This window comes from Sinocyclocheilus grahami, unplaced genomic scaffold, assembly GCF_001515645.1.
Source record: "Sinocyclocheilus grahami isolate Dianchi unplaced genomic scaffold, SAMN03320097.WGS_v1.1 scaffold8.1, whole genome shotgun sequence".
Lineage (NCBI taxonomy): Eukaryota > Metazoa > Chordata > Actinopteri > Cypriniformes > Cyprinidae > Sinocyclocheilus > Sinocyclocheilus grahami.
In genome coordinates, this window is record NW_015505187.1 from 2,563,424 (window position 1) to 2,581,889 (window position 18,466).

General features: G+C 37.7%; 1 protein-coding gene across 1 annotated transcript in view; it reads left to right on the forward strand.

Moving 5' to 3' along the window:
* Nucleotides 1-18,466, forward strand: part of cacna1c (calcium channel, voltage-dependent, L type, alpha 1C subunit) — a 154,949-nt gene that overhangs the window by 23,269 nt on the left and 113,214 nt on the right. The window contains exons 2-3 of the mRNA XM_016279433.1: nucleotides 14,790-15,132; nucleotides 17,676-17,781. Of these exons, the coding sequence (XP_016134919.1) occupies nucleotides 14,790-15,132; nucleotides 17,676-17,781 (449 nt within the window). The remainder of the gene's footprint in view (nucleotides 1-14,789; nucleotides 15,133-17,675; nucleotides 17,782-18,466) is intronic.

Consider the following 18,466-nt stretch of genomic DNA (forward strand, 5'->3'; position numbering starts at 1 on the left):
TCCCTAAATCTCAGCAGTGGTCTTGTAAAATGTGATACGAGACATGTAGGTTCTGACCTCAGAGCGGTTGATGTCTCAGGCAGATGGTGCTGAGGGTCTTTTTGGGCCCCCTTACCTGCTAGGAACACACTGGTCCTGGTTCTAAAATCATTTTAATGATGTAAATGTCTTTCCCAGCATACCCTTGGCTTGTCCTGAATATTCAATAGTTGCGGTTCATTTTCACTTTTTTTAAAGTCAACATTAAATCAGTTTTACTCTTTACTCTGTTTTCTTTCTTAGTAAAACCATGTCTTATTGTGCATGGTTCATTAAAAAAAAAACTTTATTATATATTTAATATTTAAGATGACTTAAAAAAATGAAATAGACTAAAAAGCCATTGTCAACGCCAATATGAATGCAATGCAAACATTTTTTTTTTCAATTCATCTAATTTCAGCAATTAGGTGTACATCACATTTGTTGCTGAAATTTAAATATATTATGCATTATGAATTCATACAACTAGTTCTGGTCCACTAATTTGATTAGACAAGCGTTCCAAGAGTTTTTTTACTATGCTTCACAAAACCTTATCCAAAATATTTTGTCCTCAAAGCAAACTAAACAAAGTAGCTTAAAAAAACATAGTTATTCAATAAAATGTAACAGAATTATCATTTTGTCCATATTGGTCCCCATAGGACTTATTTCGATCGTTATTTCAGTTGTTGGAGGCAGAGCTGAAATTTAACTTGCAGTCATTTGTAAGAAAGTGGTGGCAATAGCGGACTCGGAAGTCAAAAATAGAACTAGTGCTAACAAAGCGCTCTGATTGTTTTTGTTGTAGAATACGATAGGGGATATATTCACACGTTATAAAACTGAAAAAGGATGGTGTATAAAATTGATTTTAAGATAAAAATTAGACGACAAAGAATTAACTTGACGGAGCTCAAACTCAAACCACACGGCAGCAACAAACAGGAAGTGACGTCAGAGTGGACTAAATGATTGGAGATTAGAGAAGTCTGTCGTTTCACGGAAGATCAAGTTATGGCATTTTATTAAAAATGATGGGGTCAAAAACAAAAAATTAAACATGCATAGATGAATTGTTTATAATAAGATTAAGCATTTAGAATTTAGCATTTAGATTAAGCATTTAGAATGGGTGAATTTCCAGTCACGCTGACTTTAGGTTTTATTTTATGCCAAAAATTTAGTTTGCTTCAGTCATAGATAACATTATTTAAATGTCTTGTAAATGCTGTTTAATGCTGCATTTAAAACAGCAGCATGTGTGAAGCAGCATTGGCATCAAACGCACAGGACTCTGACCGAAGTTTGCTTTGCCTTTACTGTCATTGTACCCTTAAGCAGCCCTTAGGCTTTCATCTAATGTTCTAGCTCAGAGAAATGAGGTAAGACTCTTCAGGGTCAAGAGAGAAGTCATTTCAGGCCTGGCAGAGATGAAAAATTATCAAGCTCACACTCATTTTTTTGTGTTGTGCTTCCCTTTCACTGTTGCTTTTGACTCTGTGCCTGTCTGCAGTTTGTGTGCGAAACAGATGTCAATGATGGCGCGTCTCTGTGAGTCTGGCAGTCAGTTTTTATTTTATAGATGAACCTTCCTCTAAGTAGTTTTTCAAAGAACCATCTGACCCGTTCTGTGAAATAAATCCTGGAAGGACCATTTCCGAGGGTTATATCAGAGGAAATACGGCCCATAGTTTCCCTGCAAAGGCTTGAATCACCCTTTTTTATGATCAGAAATGACTAGGAATTTTTTCCACAACCTCATTTCTCCCATTTTCTCCCATTTTTACCTTTCCCTTCTAACACACACACACACACACGCATACATACAAGGTGTGCAGAAGGTCAATGCGGTCCCAAACCTTCCTCTTCGTCTTCTTGGACCTCAAAATAACTCGGCTGTTCTAATTAACGTAATTAATTTCACTTATAGCAGTTAATTATTTCAGATTGGGTGAAGAATAGAGTGCTGGAATGAAGCGAGAGAACGAGAGAGGGAAAGAGAGAAGGTGGTGGTCTCAGGAGTCTGTCTAATCTTGGTTTAGGGCAGTGGAGGAAGATTAGAGCTACTCATGCACTCCTGAAGAAAAGACGTGAACCCAATTACAATTCTTTTTTTCTGCTTCTCTCCCTATTTTAGCCCTCCAGAGTGCTGCTGTGAGTGCCTGTGTGTGATGATGACTGTTAAACTGGCTAATAACATCTCAGAACTGAAAAGAGTTTAGGTCAGCTCAACCCAGTTTATGTTACAGTCCTGTTTCAGGTGGCCAAATACGCACACTACCCTTCTACACAGTTTGCAAGCAGCAGTGCATGTGAGCAGGATGTTGAATATTTAGTATGATTATGATATGGTAAGCAAACTATGGGATACCAGGATGCCTCGGATGAGATTCAGAAGTACAAACAGTGGATTCTTTATATCCCATGAGACCAGAGGTGCCGGGGAGCCATCACATTTGAAAAGTTGGCAGAGAACTGTGAGCTGAGAAGTTCTTGTCAAGTATAAAGTCCTGTTCACACCAAAGCAATAATTTCTGTGTAATGATAACTATATTTGCGTTCACACCAATGTAGGGTAATGTTCTGTTTATTATAAATGTGAGCTGCACTTACATCGTCAACTGCTTTGAATGTTTAAATGCTTTATAATTGGGTGCATTCTGATTGGCAGTCAATGTTTTTATCATTCATCAGCTGGGACAAAAATTGTTCTAAAAGGGATTCCAATAAAAACATTCCTTTGTGTCATTAACATAGTTGTGGTGTGGAGTTCCCCATTCTCACAGAATGAAAATGAAACCTGGTTAGAATTAGAATTAAAATACAGTTATATTTATTGATGTATTTAGCGTTCTTGGTGCGAACAGGTCTTAAAGGGATAGTTCACCAAAAAATGAAAATTCTGTCATTAATTACTTGTTCCAAACCCATAAGACCTTCGTTCATGTTCGTAACACAAATTAATTCAATTAATTAATTTGAAATCCGAGAGCTTTCTGACCCTGCATAGACCGCAACGCAACTGGCATGTTCAAGGCCCAAAAAGGTAGTAAGGACATCATTAAAATAGTCCATATGACTCAGTGGTTCAACCAGTTACGAGAATACTTTTTGTGCACAAAGAAAACAAAAATGAGGACTTTATTCAACAATTTCTTCTCTTCCGTGTCAGACTTTGACAAGTTGAGTAATTAATGACACAATTTTCATTTTTGGGTGAACTATCCCTTTAAATAGCGTTTGTTCATCAGCACTGAAGTACAGCACTTACCTGCATACCTACAGTAAGTCAAGAAGTTCTTCATGAATGACATTCTTGCCTTTACTTACAAGTATGAGTAAATTCATGTACAGGAATTTGGAAGCTGTATTCACAAAGTCAATGTTTGAGATTGACAACTGTTTTACAAACAGGTGTGACTCTCACATTTGTCCTGTTCATACTACAGTAGACAAGAGCAGATTGAATAATGTCTGTTAGAGCAGGTAACCAAAGTCAGTTCTCTTGTGTAACTTGCAAGTAATGCCTGTAACCTTCCGGTTGTTAAGTCTGATGCCATGTGATGTATTAGCCATTTTCATGTCCAAACGCTCCTTCAGATCCCACAAGAAAGAACAATGGTGGAACCTTTGAACATTTTCACAATCACTTCCTTCTGTTCCATTGAGGGTTAATAAAGTCTAAACCAGGGGTTCTTAACTTTGGCCCTCAAAGTCCACTTTCCTGCGAAGTTTAGCTCCAACCTTGATCAGACTCACCTTCCTGTAACTTTCGAGTAATCCTGAAGACCTAAATCAGCTTGTTCAGGTGTATTTTATTAGGATTGAGGCTAAAATCTGCTGGAAGTCTAAACTCTGCTTCCGAAAGCTTTGTTTTCTCATTTAAGAATTACGACTATTATTATTACCCTGTCAACTGCAGCTTTTTCCTCTTCTCTTTCTCATTGCCAGGAAAGCTGTTGAATGACAACTGACTCCGGACTCCAGAGCAGTAATATTTGAAAGTTGATAGTGACTTTAAATGTATGTGCTGTTTAGTATTGATTCTTTAAGGGTTTTATTGTTATACTAAACTGCATTTAAGGGGTTTAAGGCGATTTTGAACATAATCACAGTTTCACCTGGAGCTTTCAAGGGCAACAACTTGCATGTGAATTTACCCAATCAAAACTTGGAAAATTTTCAGAATATTGCAGATCACCTCTTGCCCTTCTGAATACAGAGGGGAAGATGTTTAGAAAAAGACAGGAAGAGGCAGGGTGCATGAGTTGGATGGAACGGATAAAGAGGAGAGAGATGGAGTGATATTGGCAGTGGAGGAAGGAGAGCGAGCAAAAGAGATGGTCTGATGAGTTATATATTATTCAGTAAGTTATACATTATTAAAGAGAGTTCATATTTAGCTGTTACACACAGGCATAAATTAAGAGAAAAAGGGAGAAAGCACAGACAGAACGAAGGAGATGAAGATGAGATAAAGACGCTCTAAATGTGTGCGTGTGAGGGTTTATGAGAGAAACGTGGCTGTACAGATCAGCATTAATGCTCCCGAGTTAAACGCAGCGTTAATCTGGACCAGCGGGGTTTGTGCTGCGAGGCTCTTTTCGTGATGGAGATTACCGAATCCCTCCGCGCACTCTGGGCCAAATTCCAGTTCAGAATTCCAGGACTCTCATTCATGTCTTGACTTTCTATCTAGAAGCATCGAATGCCATGAAAACCAACTGCAATTTGGTTGGATTTAAACAGGCCAGACTGCATCACGACGGAACATTTTACTCAGCGTATGAAGGCCTCATGACGACATGCCTATATGTTTCCAATATATATGAGCAGTCTGTAAGTGCAGATTTGTGGTTTGGGTTGGAATCAAGTTCAGTTTAGGATCAAGTGCCAATTTTCCAGTTTCCATTCCAGTTTTTGGGTCTTTTTTTTATTGTGAAAGCAGTAGTTCATATAGAGTCCTGTTAAGCCATGGGGCATCAAATAAACAAAAATGATTAAGTATAGGGTCTAAAATTAACACTCACCAAGTGCCAAATGTGAGTAAAAATTGGCTTTGGCTAGTAAACACAGAGTTCCTGGCCAGTTGGCTGACAACTATTTGAAAAACTATAAATGAATAAATTATTTAAACCGTAAAAACAATAGTCTGATTCTTCCTGGTATAAGCGAAGACCATGAATCAAAACAAACAGTTTTGAAATTTTACTGCAATTTTAGGGAATGTTTGTAAAGGCACTTCTGTTTGTAATTTTTAAAGGTGCAATCTCTGTTGAGTTTTGTTATAATCTGATTTTTAATTTAGCTACATCTCTAATATCATGTTATCTTGCACTTGGATGTCTCATGTCTGGGAATGCAATTGTGTGAGACAGTTATGACAGGTGATTACCAAATAATTTTGATGACAGACTTTGGCTCAAACATTTAAAAAAATTATTAAAATAACATTTTACATGGTGTGCGATGAGATCGGTGATCTAGTTAGTGCAGTCGAGGCAAAGTCACATGACTTTTTTGATGCACAATGAGGAATTTATTCGGCAAATGTTATTGGATAAAAATGTATCCGATTCAGTTTTAGAATTTATGGACTAGGCACTTCCATACATTGTTTTTATATCAATATCCCAAAATTTGCATAAAATAAGTGGAAGGGTCGACACCGATATCCTTGTGGGCAGTGTGCTGACATATAGAGCCATTGCGCTATGGGTGTCCCGAGTTCGAATCACAGCTCGAAGACCTTTCCCGATCCCGCCCCCCTCCCTCTCTCTCACTTCACTTCATGTTATCTTTACACTGTCCTGTCATAATAAAGGCAAAAACGCCAACAATAAATCTTTAAAAATAAATAAATATGACCATTGACATTATTTTGTTGCATTGAGACTACTTTGAGATCTTTGCTAAACTTTTAGAGTTTCTGAAACATTATTTAAATGTTGTTTAAGTGTTTCTAAGTACATCCCATATGTTCATGCTATAGCCATAATAAATCAAATCAAATCATGTACTTTTCTAAGCAGTCAGACTTCTGATTTTCACCTGGTGTAGGATTAAAAAATGGATTTAGAATGAATTGGACATTGAACAATATTGCTGTGTAGCAACACATTTTCGACACCAACACAATAATGCAAGAAGCAAACTCGTGATGGGTTTTGTTTTTGTCCCATTGCGTAGGTTACTGCTCTGTATGAAAGTGTGTTTAAATTTCATGGTGGATGTGTTTGACTCTAAGCTACAATCTCACTGCCATCTCTCTGGAATCCCTCATTCTCTGGCATTTACCCATGTGTGTGTGTGTAGATGACCGATATTAAACAGACATGCTTTGAACTCCATAGTGACTGATGTCTGTTTCTTAAAATAACTGGACTGTGACCTTATCTCCTGGTCCTGTAGTCTAAATGTTTGTGAGCAGTCTTGTTTCAGGACATCGAGGACGGATGCAAAGAATAGAAAACATAAAACCGAGGAAGAAAGAGAAAGGGAAGGAGGAGTTGTATGTTTGCTTATATAACCACACTCATTGTAGTGCAGATACCTTGTTTAACCTCACCCCAGTTAACCCATTGTAATAAATGCAACTATTAAGTGAATGCTTGTTGTTGATTTTAGTGAAAACCTTGAGTAGTACTTTAGGAGGACTGCTTACAGCATGACTTAACAAGACACAGCACAACTAGATTCCAGCGATGAGGAATTTGCCTGTTCACACTAAAAGCAGAAAGACTGTATGGCACGACACAATTACAGCTGATCAGGACATGTTTCATGTGTAATATATAATGTGGAGCAGCATGATTAGGACACAGTGCTGTCTATATATTTGTGTGTGGGTCTGTTAGTGCAACATTGAGAGGTTTGTGTTAAAACTGTTCAGTTCAGAGTCCAGCTGATACTAGGCTTTTTTATTAGCTGGAATCTAGAACTTAGAAACACAAACATTATTTTCTGTAGCTTGTAGATAAAAGAGCAGAATGCGATGGTACTATTTTACTAGAAAAACATGGCATTACAATTTGGCAGATAAATTGAAGTCAGCATGAAACCAAAACAACTGACCCTCTTTACTTTCTTAATAGCTGTTAGACTTTATTGTTGATGTTAAAGCTGAATTATTGAGAGGTTTGTGTTAAAACTGTTCAGTTCAGAGTCCAGCTGAATCTAGAACTTAGAAACACAAACATTATTTTCTGTAGCTTGTAGATAAAAGAGCAGAATGCGATGGTACTATTTTACTAGAAAACCATGGCATTACAATTTGGCAGATAAATTGAAGTCAGCATGAAACCAAAACAACTGACCCTCTTTACTTTCTTAATAGCTGTTGGACTTTATTGTTGATGTTAAGGCTGAATTTTTATGAAACAGGTTTTTCTACACCACTTTGTATTTTTATATTATATTATCATCCCCTTGGTATTATAAGGTTCTATCTGCATTCCGAGTAGTTTTGAGATATTGAGCTTCAAACATTTTTGCATTCCAATCGTTCCATTTGATTTTTTTCTCTATACCACTGTCTAATGAATATAATATAATATAATATATTATAATATAATATAATACTTCCAAAGAATAATGGCTAAATATAATAATAATAATAATAATAATACTATTCTTTTCTGACATCTCATTCAGTTGATTTTTAGAGGCTGAATAGCTTTTTTGCTGCTGTGCATCACTGTTATGCTGTCCTCTGTGTTTGTGTTGGTATCTCAGGGGTGTGTGTATGTGACATTATTTCAGAAATGTGAGTGCATGTATATATGTCTCAGGTGTGCGTGTGTATGTCTCAGGTGTGCGCGTGTGTGTTAATGCTGAATGACGGCTAATTATGAGAGAACACATCCTAGGGCAGGTAAACATTATGTTGGTGTTGGTGCCCAGTTTTGGTAAGGTTTTGGTCATGCTTAGGGGGGTGTGTGTGTGCTATGGCTGAGGGACCAGTGAAGCCACACACACACACGGCATCCTAACACAAGCAGTGCTGTAGTGTTGTGTTTTGCCTGTATCTTTCTCTAGCAAACACTCACTGTCTTACTCTTTGATGTTTGTGTGCGTGTGCGTGTGTGTGTGTGTGTGTGTGTGTGTGTGAGAGAGAGAGAGTGTGTATCTGTGTGTCTGTGTGTGTGTGTGATACAGCGGGACAGAAAATTGAGGTGGCCAAAGACCTGTGTGTGTCTCGCCATCATTATCCTGTCATTGGTTAATTTTCTTCTGTAGTAGTTGGGTCTTTTCTCATTGATTTATTTATTTTTGCTTTGTGGCTTCAGAGCATCGTCAACATATGACTCCATTTCCCACAATTCCCTGCTGAGTCATGAACTTGGAGTATTTCGTACTTCACAGCTCACTGCTGCATGTGTGACATCATCGAGCGATGACTCAGTGCCACATTAACCGAACACACATAAAGTCAAAGTGAAACTTTTATGATGCCCAGCTCACCCTCACTATAAAGGGCTTTGTTCCACATTTACATATTTTGATACATTAAAATGATTTATTTTAACCATTAACCTCAGTGCTGGTTTCTCAGCTGACACAGGACCTACACAGAAGTACTTGACCTCCATTCTTTTTTTCGAGTCAATCGTCAGAACCATAAATGTCATGTGACTAATCATTTTGGAGCCGTAGGGAAATTACATACCCTTCACTATAGTGACTATCTTGAGGTGTGACATCAAAGGCAGCAGACAGGGGAAAATCAGTCCATTTCATGCTTTAAAGAGTACTCCAGAAAGATGGAAACAGCTATCATATAATTACATTTTTGTTGTTATTTTTTCATGTTTTTAATATTGTAAATATTGTATTATGTCATAATAAATGGCCATTAGTGTTGTTATTGTTAATTGCAATGAAAACTTTCAAAGTCAAAAAAACGGACTTTGTTAATTAAAATACATTTAAAAATGAAGTATTCGAAGAAAAACTTTACAAACTTAACTGAGTATTAGAAATGTTGCCTTGGCAAGTGACTGAAATAAAATAAGTTTAAAGGGGTCATATGATGCGATTTCAAGTTTTCCTTTCTCTTTGGAGTGTTACAAGCTGATTGTGCATAGATAAGATCCCTGAAGTTGCAAAGACTAAAGTCTCAAAACCAAAGAGATATTCTTTATCAAAGTTAAGACTCTGCTACGCCCCCCTAAAACGGCACGTTCTAACACACCCCCACATATCTACCTCACTATGTGGAAATGTTAGCATAAATAATGATCTTTAAAAAAGCATCATATGACCCCTTTAAGATGAAGTACTAAAATGGTTAAACCTGAAAAAAACTAAACAGAATATTAAAAAGACAAAAGCATATAACGTATTATGTAATTATTGAAATCTAAACTAAAGATGAAACTAACATCTAAAAACTGAAAACATACAAATAATAGTTTATAAATAATACTAAGTAACACTAATGACAACTTCTGAATGGCCATCAATGGAGAAGATACAGAATGTTGTAGTTACAGCATCTACCAGCAGGGGCAAACAGGTCCAAAACTTGACTGATACTAAAACATGACGTGGCAATTCCTTTCTCTCTCTATGCTTTTAAACAGCCCTTCATAAATATACATACCAATGTTTAGAGTGTAGCGTGTCTCAGCTGAATGAAGGAAACTTAGTTCAGCAAGATGTGTTGCAAGATCTGTTGATACTGCCACATACAGGTCTGTCGCTCTCTCTGTCACTTCTTCTATCCCACTCTTGCTTTCTGTTACCTCCTCATCACTTTCTCCCTATGAATCTGGGTTATTCTGGCCTTGTATCTCTGCAGATGAATTTTAAAAAGGATGTTATTAATACTCTTGCGTGCGTGCGTGCGTGTGTGTGTGTGTGTGTGTCAGTGTTCTAGGGTCCACAGGGTCCCGTGTCTCTTCCTGTGTTTGGATCTTTTTGCAAATAATGTTTTTCTAGGTTTTAAGGCTTAACTCCTGCCACACCATTAAAATATTTTCTTGATTTCTCTAATATTTAGATAATTAGTGGTTGTAATGATTCTTGATCTTTGAATAGATTGTAAAAATGCTTGCAGAGCCCAAGGGGTCAGATTTTGCTGGTTAGCATGGTCCATGTGTATGTCGACAAATGTTTTTTGCAAGCAAGAATAATAATGTCATGACAATAGGCATGTGTTTTATTTTCTGTCAGCATGTGGTTCATTGTTTCTAGTGATAAAAAACTCTCTAATTGCACCGTTTTGTGTTATATATGCTGTTTCTCAGATGTGGTGTGCATGCTTTTCAGAAAACCAATATCCAGAGTGCGGTTGTGGGACATATGACAAAGGCAGTAAACTGACTGGATACTGGAAGTAATGTCTATTGGTAACATGCTTATATTCTGCTTTGTACTCTAGTTTCTTATTCATTTGCCACGATCAGTCAGAATTGTTTTATTGGCTGACTGAGCGGTTCCTGGCCAGAATGAGCTGAACTGTTGGTTCAGACTTACTGTGCCTGTCAGAGGTTTGGCTACATCATGGCTGCTTCTGAAAGTGCATAATCTGAGTAAGTACTTTTTTTGAAAAAGTAATTATTTAGCAATTATTAAAAAAAAAAAATGTTCCGTATAGTATGAATGTGTGTAGCAAGAATAGAATCCGGGCGTACTAAATTTTTATGATGTTATACTGAATAAAAATAAAAAAAGGTTGTGACTTTTTAGCTCACAATTCTACCTTTTTTCTCAGAGTTGCATGATATAAACTCGCAATTCAGATTTTTTTCCCTCAGAATTGCATGATATAAACTCGCAATTCTGACATTTTTTCCTCAATTCTGAGGAAAAAAAAGTCAGAATTGAGAGTTCTGAGAAAATTGTGAAATAAACTAACATTTGCGATAAATAAAGTCAGAATAAACTTGCAGTTCTGACTTTTTTCCTCAGAAAAAGTTTGTATCTTGTAGTTCCGACTTTTTTCTCGCAATTGCGAATTTTTTCTCAGAATTGTGTGATATAAACTCACAATTGCGAGTCAAAGTCAAATTCTGAGGGGAGAAAAGACTGATATTTTTGCAGAATTGAGTTTATATTTCGCGCAATAATTTGTGTTATAAAGTCAGAACTGCAAGATATAAACTCAATTCTGAGGGAAAAAATTACAATCGCAATTGTGACTTTATTTCTCAGAATTGCGAGTTTAAATTACCTTTTTTGTTTTTTATTCAGTGGCGGAAATGGGCTTTCATCGTTTTTTGCCTTCCATTTGGTTGGGAATTATGCATATTTGAACATGCCTGTGTGAACTAATACCCTTAACCACACCCCCAAACAATGGTATGCTCTTAACCACACCGCAACACTATCACACATTTCGACTTGAAGCGGCGCTTCACAGTCCAATCAGTGTATAACATCGAATGTGTGTAGCATGAAGTACTGCAAGAGCGTTTCATAAGCAGTAAGCATACAGAGCCATCTGCTCTCTAGCATAACATATATAAGAAGTCATTGTGCTATAAAAAAAAACTTCATGTAAGTTTCAGAACTCAAAACATTCTCGTAAGTCTAAAAACTGAAGCTAATCTGCCAAGACAACAGGTTGTGGAATGTGCTACTTTATGACGTAATAGTGTGGCTAAACCCTGCCTCTGCAGAAGAAGATCAACGCCTGCTTTTACATCACTGCCTGTTTAGCCCCGCCCATCGATTCAAGCACGTAGTAGGTAAATGACAAGAGCGGCAAACGCAGGTCTATGCAGAAACCAAACGATAAACTTTATTTGATGAACTTAATTTTTAAGTGCCAGACCATGTCAGTAAGAACTTGGTCCTTTGTTTACTTCATTTACTTAATTTGTTTACAAACAATGCACAATTGGATGCAGAACTTTCAGAAAGATTGAAAATAAAAGACAATGTTTTGCAGACTATATTGGATCCGACAGTGATGTCATACCACACAAAGTTTAGTAACTGTTTTCATTACATGATCACTATTGCTTGGTCTGTTATTACAGATCTTTGATATGTACTGAGTGTTTATGCGTTTTTAACCTAAAACACTGCAGCGTCCATCTATGAAGGATGTAGGCTGTCAAACATACACAACTATTAGCCAATCATAGCAGTGTGCATTTACTTCCGAGTCAACAATCCACCACGCCTATTCAAACAGAGCGTTCTGATGAGGGGGGTTAAAAACAAGACAGAAAATAGTTTATTACTTCTAAATTAGGATGTTTTTTAATGTAAAAATCTTGATAACATTATAAGTGGACCTCAGAGAACAGTACAAAATAAAAAAACAAAGGCTGTTAATGACCCCTTTAAGCAGTACATATAGTATTGAATGGAAAGTGTTTCTGTTGCTACATAAAACCTTCTCAGTTGTCTGTGTATTTGACAAATATTGCATCTAATCCACTTCATCTGTGATAAAGTATGCAAATGCTGCATGCTCAAGCATCACCATAGAAAGCAGAAAGTGACTTCACGTCTCTATAAGCAAATCTCATTGATCAGTCAAAGTTGAAGTCGAGCACTTAATTTCACCCTCTCAACCACACCTCCAAACAATATCACACCCTCTTTTACAGTGTTTAACAGGTGTCTTTATCTTAGTGTTGTGACAAAATGGCCTGGCTGTGGAAGAAACCAGAGGATAATGAACTAGTAGAAATTAGAGCAGTAATGTTTTATTCTCTTGTACGGTCGTGGTCAAATCATCCACTGCTGTGATGCTGCAGTGAAAATGCTCTTACTGTACAGCTCAGAGAGAGAGAGAGAGAGTGAACGGGTGTATGTGTTTTTGTGTGGTGAGATGAATATATGAATGGTGATGCTGACTCATAAAACAGTATGTGAGAGTGTGTGTGTGACTGTGGTGTCAAAATACACTCATCCATGTAGTGCACTAGATTAACACATGCTGAGGTATGTGTGTGTGTTTGCTTAGTTGCTGGAGTGAAAATGGTGACATATGGTCAAAAAACACCATATTTTAGAAACAAATTAGTTATCCTCTGCCTAATCTCCGTTAGCCCCTCCCCTAACTCATTTAGTCCCTCCCCATTTGTTTCAGGCTAGTTTCTTGCTCATCCAGTACTAATAGCTGCTTACACTGAAGTTCACTTTTTACAGTCATCCTTTTGTTCATATTGTGTATATATGTATGTATATATATGTTCATTGAAGTCGCAAGTTAAAATACAATGTGAATGTTTCCTTTTTTGAAGTGAAAAGCTCTGAGAGAAGGCCATTGCTGATCTCAGATCAGAGGGAAAGGGGATCCCCTGGTGTCAGTGGTGATGCAGTTGCAGAACGTGATTAAATCTCAGTTCATGGATTTCAAATCGAACAGCTTTTAGTGGCTGATGGCTCAAACTTTAGAAAGTTTACATGAGGTGCAGATTTGATCTGTGTGAATGAATGCGGGATTTGAAATTTAGACACCTAGTTTTTGCTTTATGTGAATTCAAGTTTACAAGTGTGTGTATGTATTGCTCTTTTTCAATTAGAAAAAATGAGTGTCAGAGTATCTCTCAAGAGAGTGAATCCATTGTGGGTACTTTAGGATGAGTAACTGAGATTCTTCCTTTTGAAAGTCCTTTATCCAGAGCATGGCTTTACTACGGTAATTAGAAATGGTGCTTTAGGAGAAAAGAGTCATCGAGAAAAGCCCACTTTGACTTCCTATAATTTAACAGGAGTTAGATAACACAGACAGCAACTCTCCAGTTCTCTTTTTACTCTCATAACATAATTTACTGAATCCTAATGATCAAAACCCAGCACTTTCTCTTATATAAAAGACATTAAAGTATGTGATTACTGCACCACTAGCATCACAGCATCAATCTACAAAAAACTACATATTAAACTGGGATAGGAGAAAATATTTTATCATAGACAAACTCACTGATGTCATTCTGACATGACATTTCACTCTAATCCAGATTTTGGCTTATTCAGTGGGCTGAACCATTTATTAAAAAGAGAAGGGGGAGAGAGAAAACTGAGGGTACAGGATGGGAGAAACTCTCCATTCTGTGGTTTATTACTGTGATCTCACTCTGTCTCTCATTCCTGACACACACACACACACACACACACACTTCAGTAGGACAGTTCTCTTTGGATTTTACACTCTTGGACTGCAGATGGAGATGAGATACAGTCCTGCAGGGCTGCCATGTGTGATGAATACGCTGTTGCAATGGGCCAGGATTATACTGGAATGCCAGTATGTAAAATATACAAGAACATTGATTGGTTTTTCACACCTGAAATTGTTTACCCTGGAGTTATTACATATACATACCAGGGTTGTTTAATCTTGGGTTGCCAGGCTTTGAGATTTCACACTGTACATTTGTAAACCCATTCGTGGATGGATTTGATGGTCTTATTGGCATATTTACAAGCTTAATAACATTGATTGGACAAGTACAACACGTGACAAGCACACAAACTGTTTTAATAACTGCTTGTCCATCTGGCTGTGGGCTTTGTTGTCCCTGTGGACTTCTATAAAATAAACTCTCTTAAATGACTGAAAATCTGGGTCTGGGACAAGGGTAAAACAACAAAATCTTTTATTTAAAATGTTAATTTTTTTGGCTTTTCAAATCTACCCTAAAAGGCATTAGAAAAGTTGTCAAGTGAATGAAGGTATGATTAAAAAACTCTATTTTAAATATGACATCAAAAAAATCTTTATTAATACAGAACCAAACATCACAGAACTTTGTTTTCTCACACTCTCTCATTCACTGTCTCCTTCTCTTCGTCTACAGGCTCCAACTATTCAAGTCCGTCGTTGGCTCCAGTCCCCAGTCTGAATGAGGACGAGCGTGTGGGGGGCGGGGGTGGGGTGCTGGGTCTTGCACCTGAACACATTCCCACCCCTGGCGCTCCCATCAGCTGGCAGGCAGCCATCGACGCGGCACGGCAGGCCAAGCTGATGGGCACCACCGGAGCCCCGATCTCCACTGCGAGCTCCACGCAGCGCAAACGCCAGCACTACACCAAACCCAAGAAACAGGCCAGCACTGCCTCCACGCGCCCACCCCGAGCCCTTCTCTGCCTAACTCTTAAAAACCCCATCCGCAGGGCGTGCATCAGTATCGTGGAATGGAAGTATCCTTTACTGAACTCTGACCTGCTTGTTATATATATATATATATATATACACACTACTGTTCAAAAGTTTAGGGTCGGTAACATTTTGAATGTTTTTGAAAGGAGTCTCTTATGCTCACCAGGACTGCAATAAAAACAGTACTATTATGAAATATTATTACAAATTAAAATGAATGTTTTCTACTTTAATAATTTTTTTCTAAAATATTATTTATTTTTGTGATGGCAAAGCTAAATTTTCAGCAGCCATTATGCATGTTTTCAGTGTCACATGATCCTTCAGAAATCATTCTAATATGCTGATTTGCTGGTCAAGAAACGTTACATATTATTAATGTTGAAAAGAGTTGTGCTGCTTAATATTTTTTAAGGAAATCTTGTGGACTACCGTTGTTTTTAGAGTTCTAGAGTACAACATTTTTTGAAGTAGACCTTATGTGACAATGTAAATATTTTTACTGTCACATTTGATCAACTGAATGCATCCTTGCTGAATAAAGGTATTGATTTCTTTCAAAAATGTAAATATTACTGACCCAGAACTATATATATATATATATATATATATATATATATATCTGTGCTGTAATTCACCACATATTTCATTTAAAAGAGCACATTTGAATCTGACAAGCCTCAAAGCAGGGCCTCAAAGTGCCATCACATTAAAAAGCACACAATACTTATGAAAATACTTTTTTTTTATCTGTAGTGCGGCAGACATGTTCCTCCCAGAGCGACATCCAAAAAAGTCTCATATTGAGTTTGTGACTATTGCTTTAGCAGGTAGCTGAGCATACAGTTGTTTTCTGAATGTTAATTAATTAGTGTTACAGACTACTCATAAACTCAGTAATGTAGATGACTTTAAGGCTGAAATTATTGATCTCCAGGTCATACATGTATTCTTTTCATATTTTGATTCGCAGCAGTGCTTCTGAGTAAGTGTTTATTAATTGTATGATCTGTTTGTTATTATTACAGGCAGCATTTGAGAGATGTGCTATGGCATCTTTGAGTTGTTGTAAAAATGCAATGTTGCATGAAGCAGTACCAAAATATAAAAGCCCTCCAAAAAAGTCCCTCAAAAAAGAAGAATGAATTTCTTCAGCATGATCTGTTTATAGTCGTGACCGTTATTCCCCCTTTGCTGCATTACAGGTGTAAATACACTTTTTTGTGGTTTTTATGCCTTCTACAAAGGGTTAAATAGAGTTGAGCTTTGATGAGTCATTCAAGTGCACCCCTGAAATGAATTTTTACAGGAGACTAGGACGGTGCGTTCCCCTGTCCTTTTCCCCTTCCTCTTTCTTCCTCTCTTTTTTCCCCTCTCTCTCACGGTTTTATGTAATCGTTTCTGCCCACAAGAGACAGCGATAGGCCACTGACCAGGAAAATATGTTAATGAGGATTGATAGGTTGAGTAAAATGCTTCATTCATCAGGAAACAAGAGATCCAGCTCCCATTCACAGCTTCAGCCAAGAACTGATCACATCATCAAATATTTCCCCATAAATTCACAAACTGGCACGAGGGAACTCTGAACTGTGGAGACAGAGAAATATTTTCCCTCATTAATTTTGGTGGGATATTTTATAAAAGTTCCTGTTTTGCCGGTTCTGTCCGTATGTGTCACCAGTCTTGCACACACTTGACTGGATCTGTATCTCCAGAGGCTCCAGAGCCCATCTCTCCTGTCTTTGGCTGTGTTGCCATGCCAACAGCTCCTCTCAACAGGCTGAACAGGTCCATGCGCGCGCACACACACACACACACACACACACAAATATTCACCCCTCCCACACGCGCACACACAAATGCACACGCATATTGACCCCTCCTACAAACACGCATTCGGTCACACACATTTACATTATGCACAGTCAAGCAGGTTTCATATATAGAAGTGTTATTTATAACCTTGTAAGACCTTTAAAGATTAAATTAAGTTTGGGTCTGCCTGCAATGGTCTGTTTTTACTCCCTTGGGGACCCGAACTACTGATCTACAAGCATGTTTATCTAAATGGGTTACAGGGTCTATGGCTCTGTAATTCTGAACTAACCCCAGAGAGCCATAACTCAAGGCCCAGACAGCAGATACAAGAGAAACATCCAGAAAAACAAGAACACATCTGTTTCTCCTCAGGACACGTGCCATGCGACTCAACACCCATCTCGGAGAAATCCATTCCTGTAACAAATGATGACACAGTTTGATTGCGTTTCCAGCTGAACTGAAAGCCAAACAAACAATTTGGCCAGTGAAAAGAGAGCGGGAGGAGAGGAAGAGGGAGAGAAGGAAAATGGGAGGGGGGTGAAGATCGTTGTCTTGAAGAAGGCCAGGTTTTTGAAGAGCTTGGCCTTGCTATTAACAGGAAAGAAAAAAGATTTGAGTAGAGAGAAAAAAAGCAGAGAGGATAAGGACTCTTACACACTGTCTTGTGCACTGATACAACTTAACATGTACTGTATGTTTGTGTACTCTTCCTTTGCTTGTGTATAAAAGCATCTTTCATTTTCTTTAACTGACTCTTCAGACCGTTTGAAATCATAATTTTGATGACTATTTTTGCAAACTGTGTGGCCTTAGCTGTCTACATCCCTTTCCCCGAGGACGATTCCAACGCAACCAACTCAAACCTGGTAAGAGACGCTCTGCCTCACAGCACAAGTCAGAAATGAGCATGTTAATGATGATTTGAGAGTGCTGATAATGATAACGATGATGATCATTATGGAATTAAGACTGTAATTATAATGTTTGTGGTGCGCTGCTGCTGATGGTAGTACTGATGAATATGCCGGTGACCGTAGTGGTGAGGATGATTATGACTTTAATGGTGATGGATGTTATGTGATATTGGTGATGATAGTGGTGGTAATGTGATTATGGTAATGGTGAGGATGATATTGGTTGTGATGGTGATGGTTATGTGATGTGATTGTGGCGATTGCAGTGAGGATGGTGATGGATGTGATGGTGATGTAGTAGTGAGGATAATACTGGTTGTGACGGTGTTTAATGGTGATGGTGGTGGGGATGGTTATGATGATAATGTGATGATGATGGTAATTCTGATGAATGTTATGTTATAGTAATGATAATGTGATGATGGAATTAGTTAAGATGTATGAGCCAAAACTGTCTTTAAGGTCAGCTTGTTAATTTTTTTATTACGTTTTTATGGTTGTGATTTATTTTTGCATGTGGCTCAAAAAATGTAAAGCTTTGTAAAGAGCTTTGGTCTACAGACTGTTAAATAATGCTTTATAAATAAAGAAAGAGGAAGAAGATGATGGTAATGCGATGTTGATGATTACGGTGATG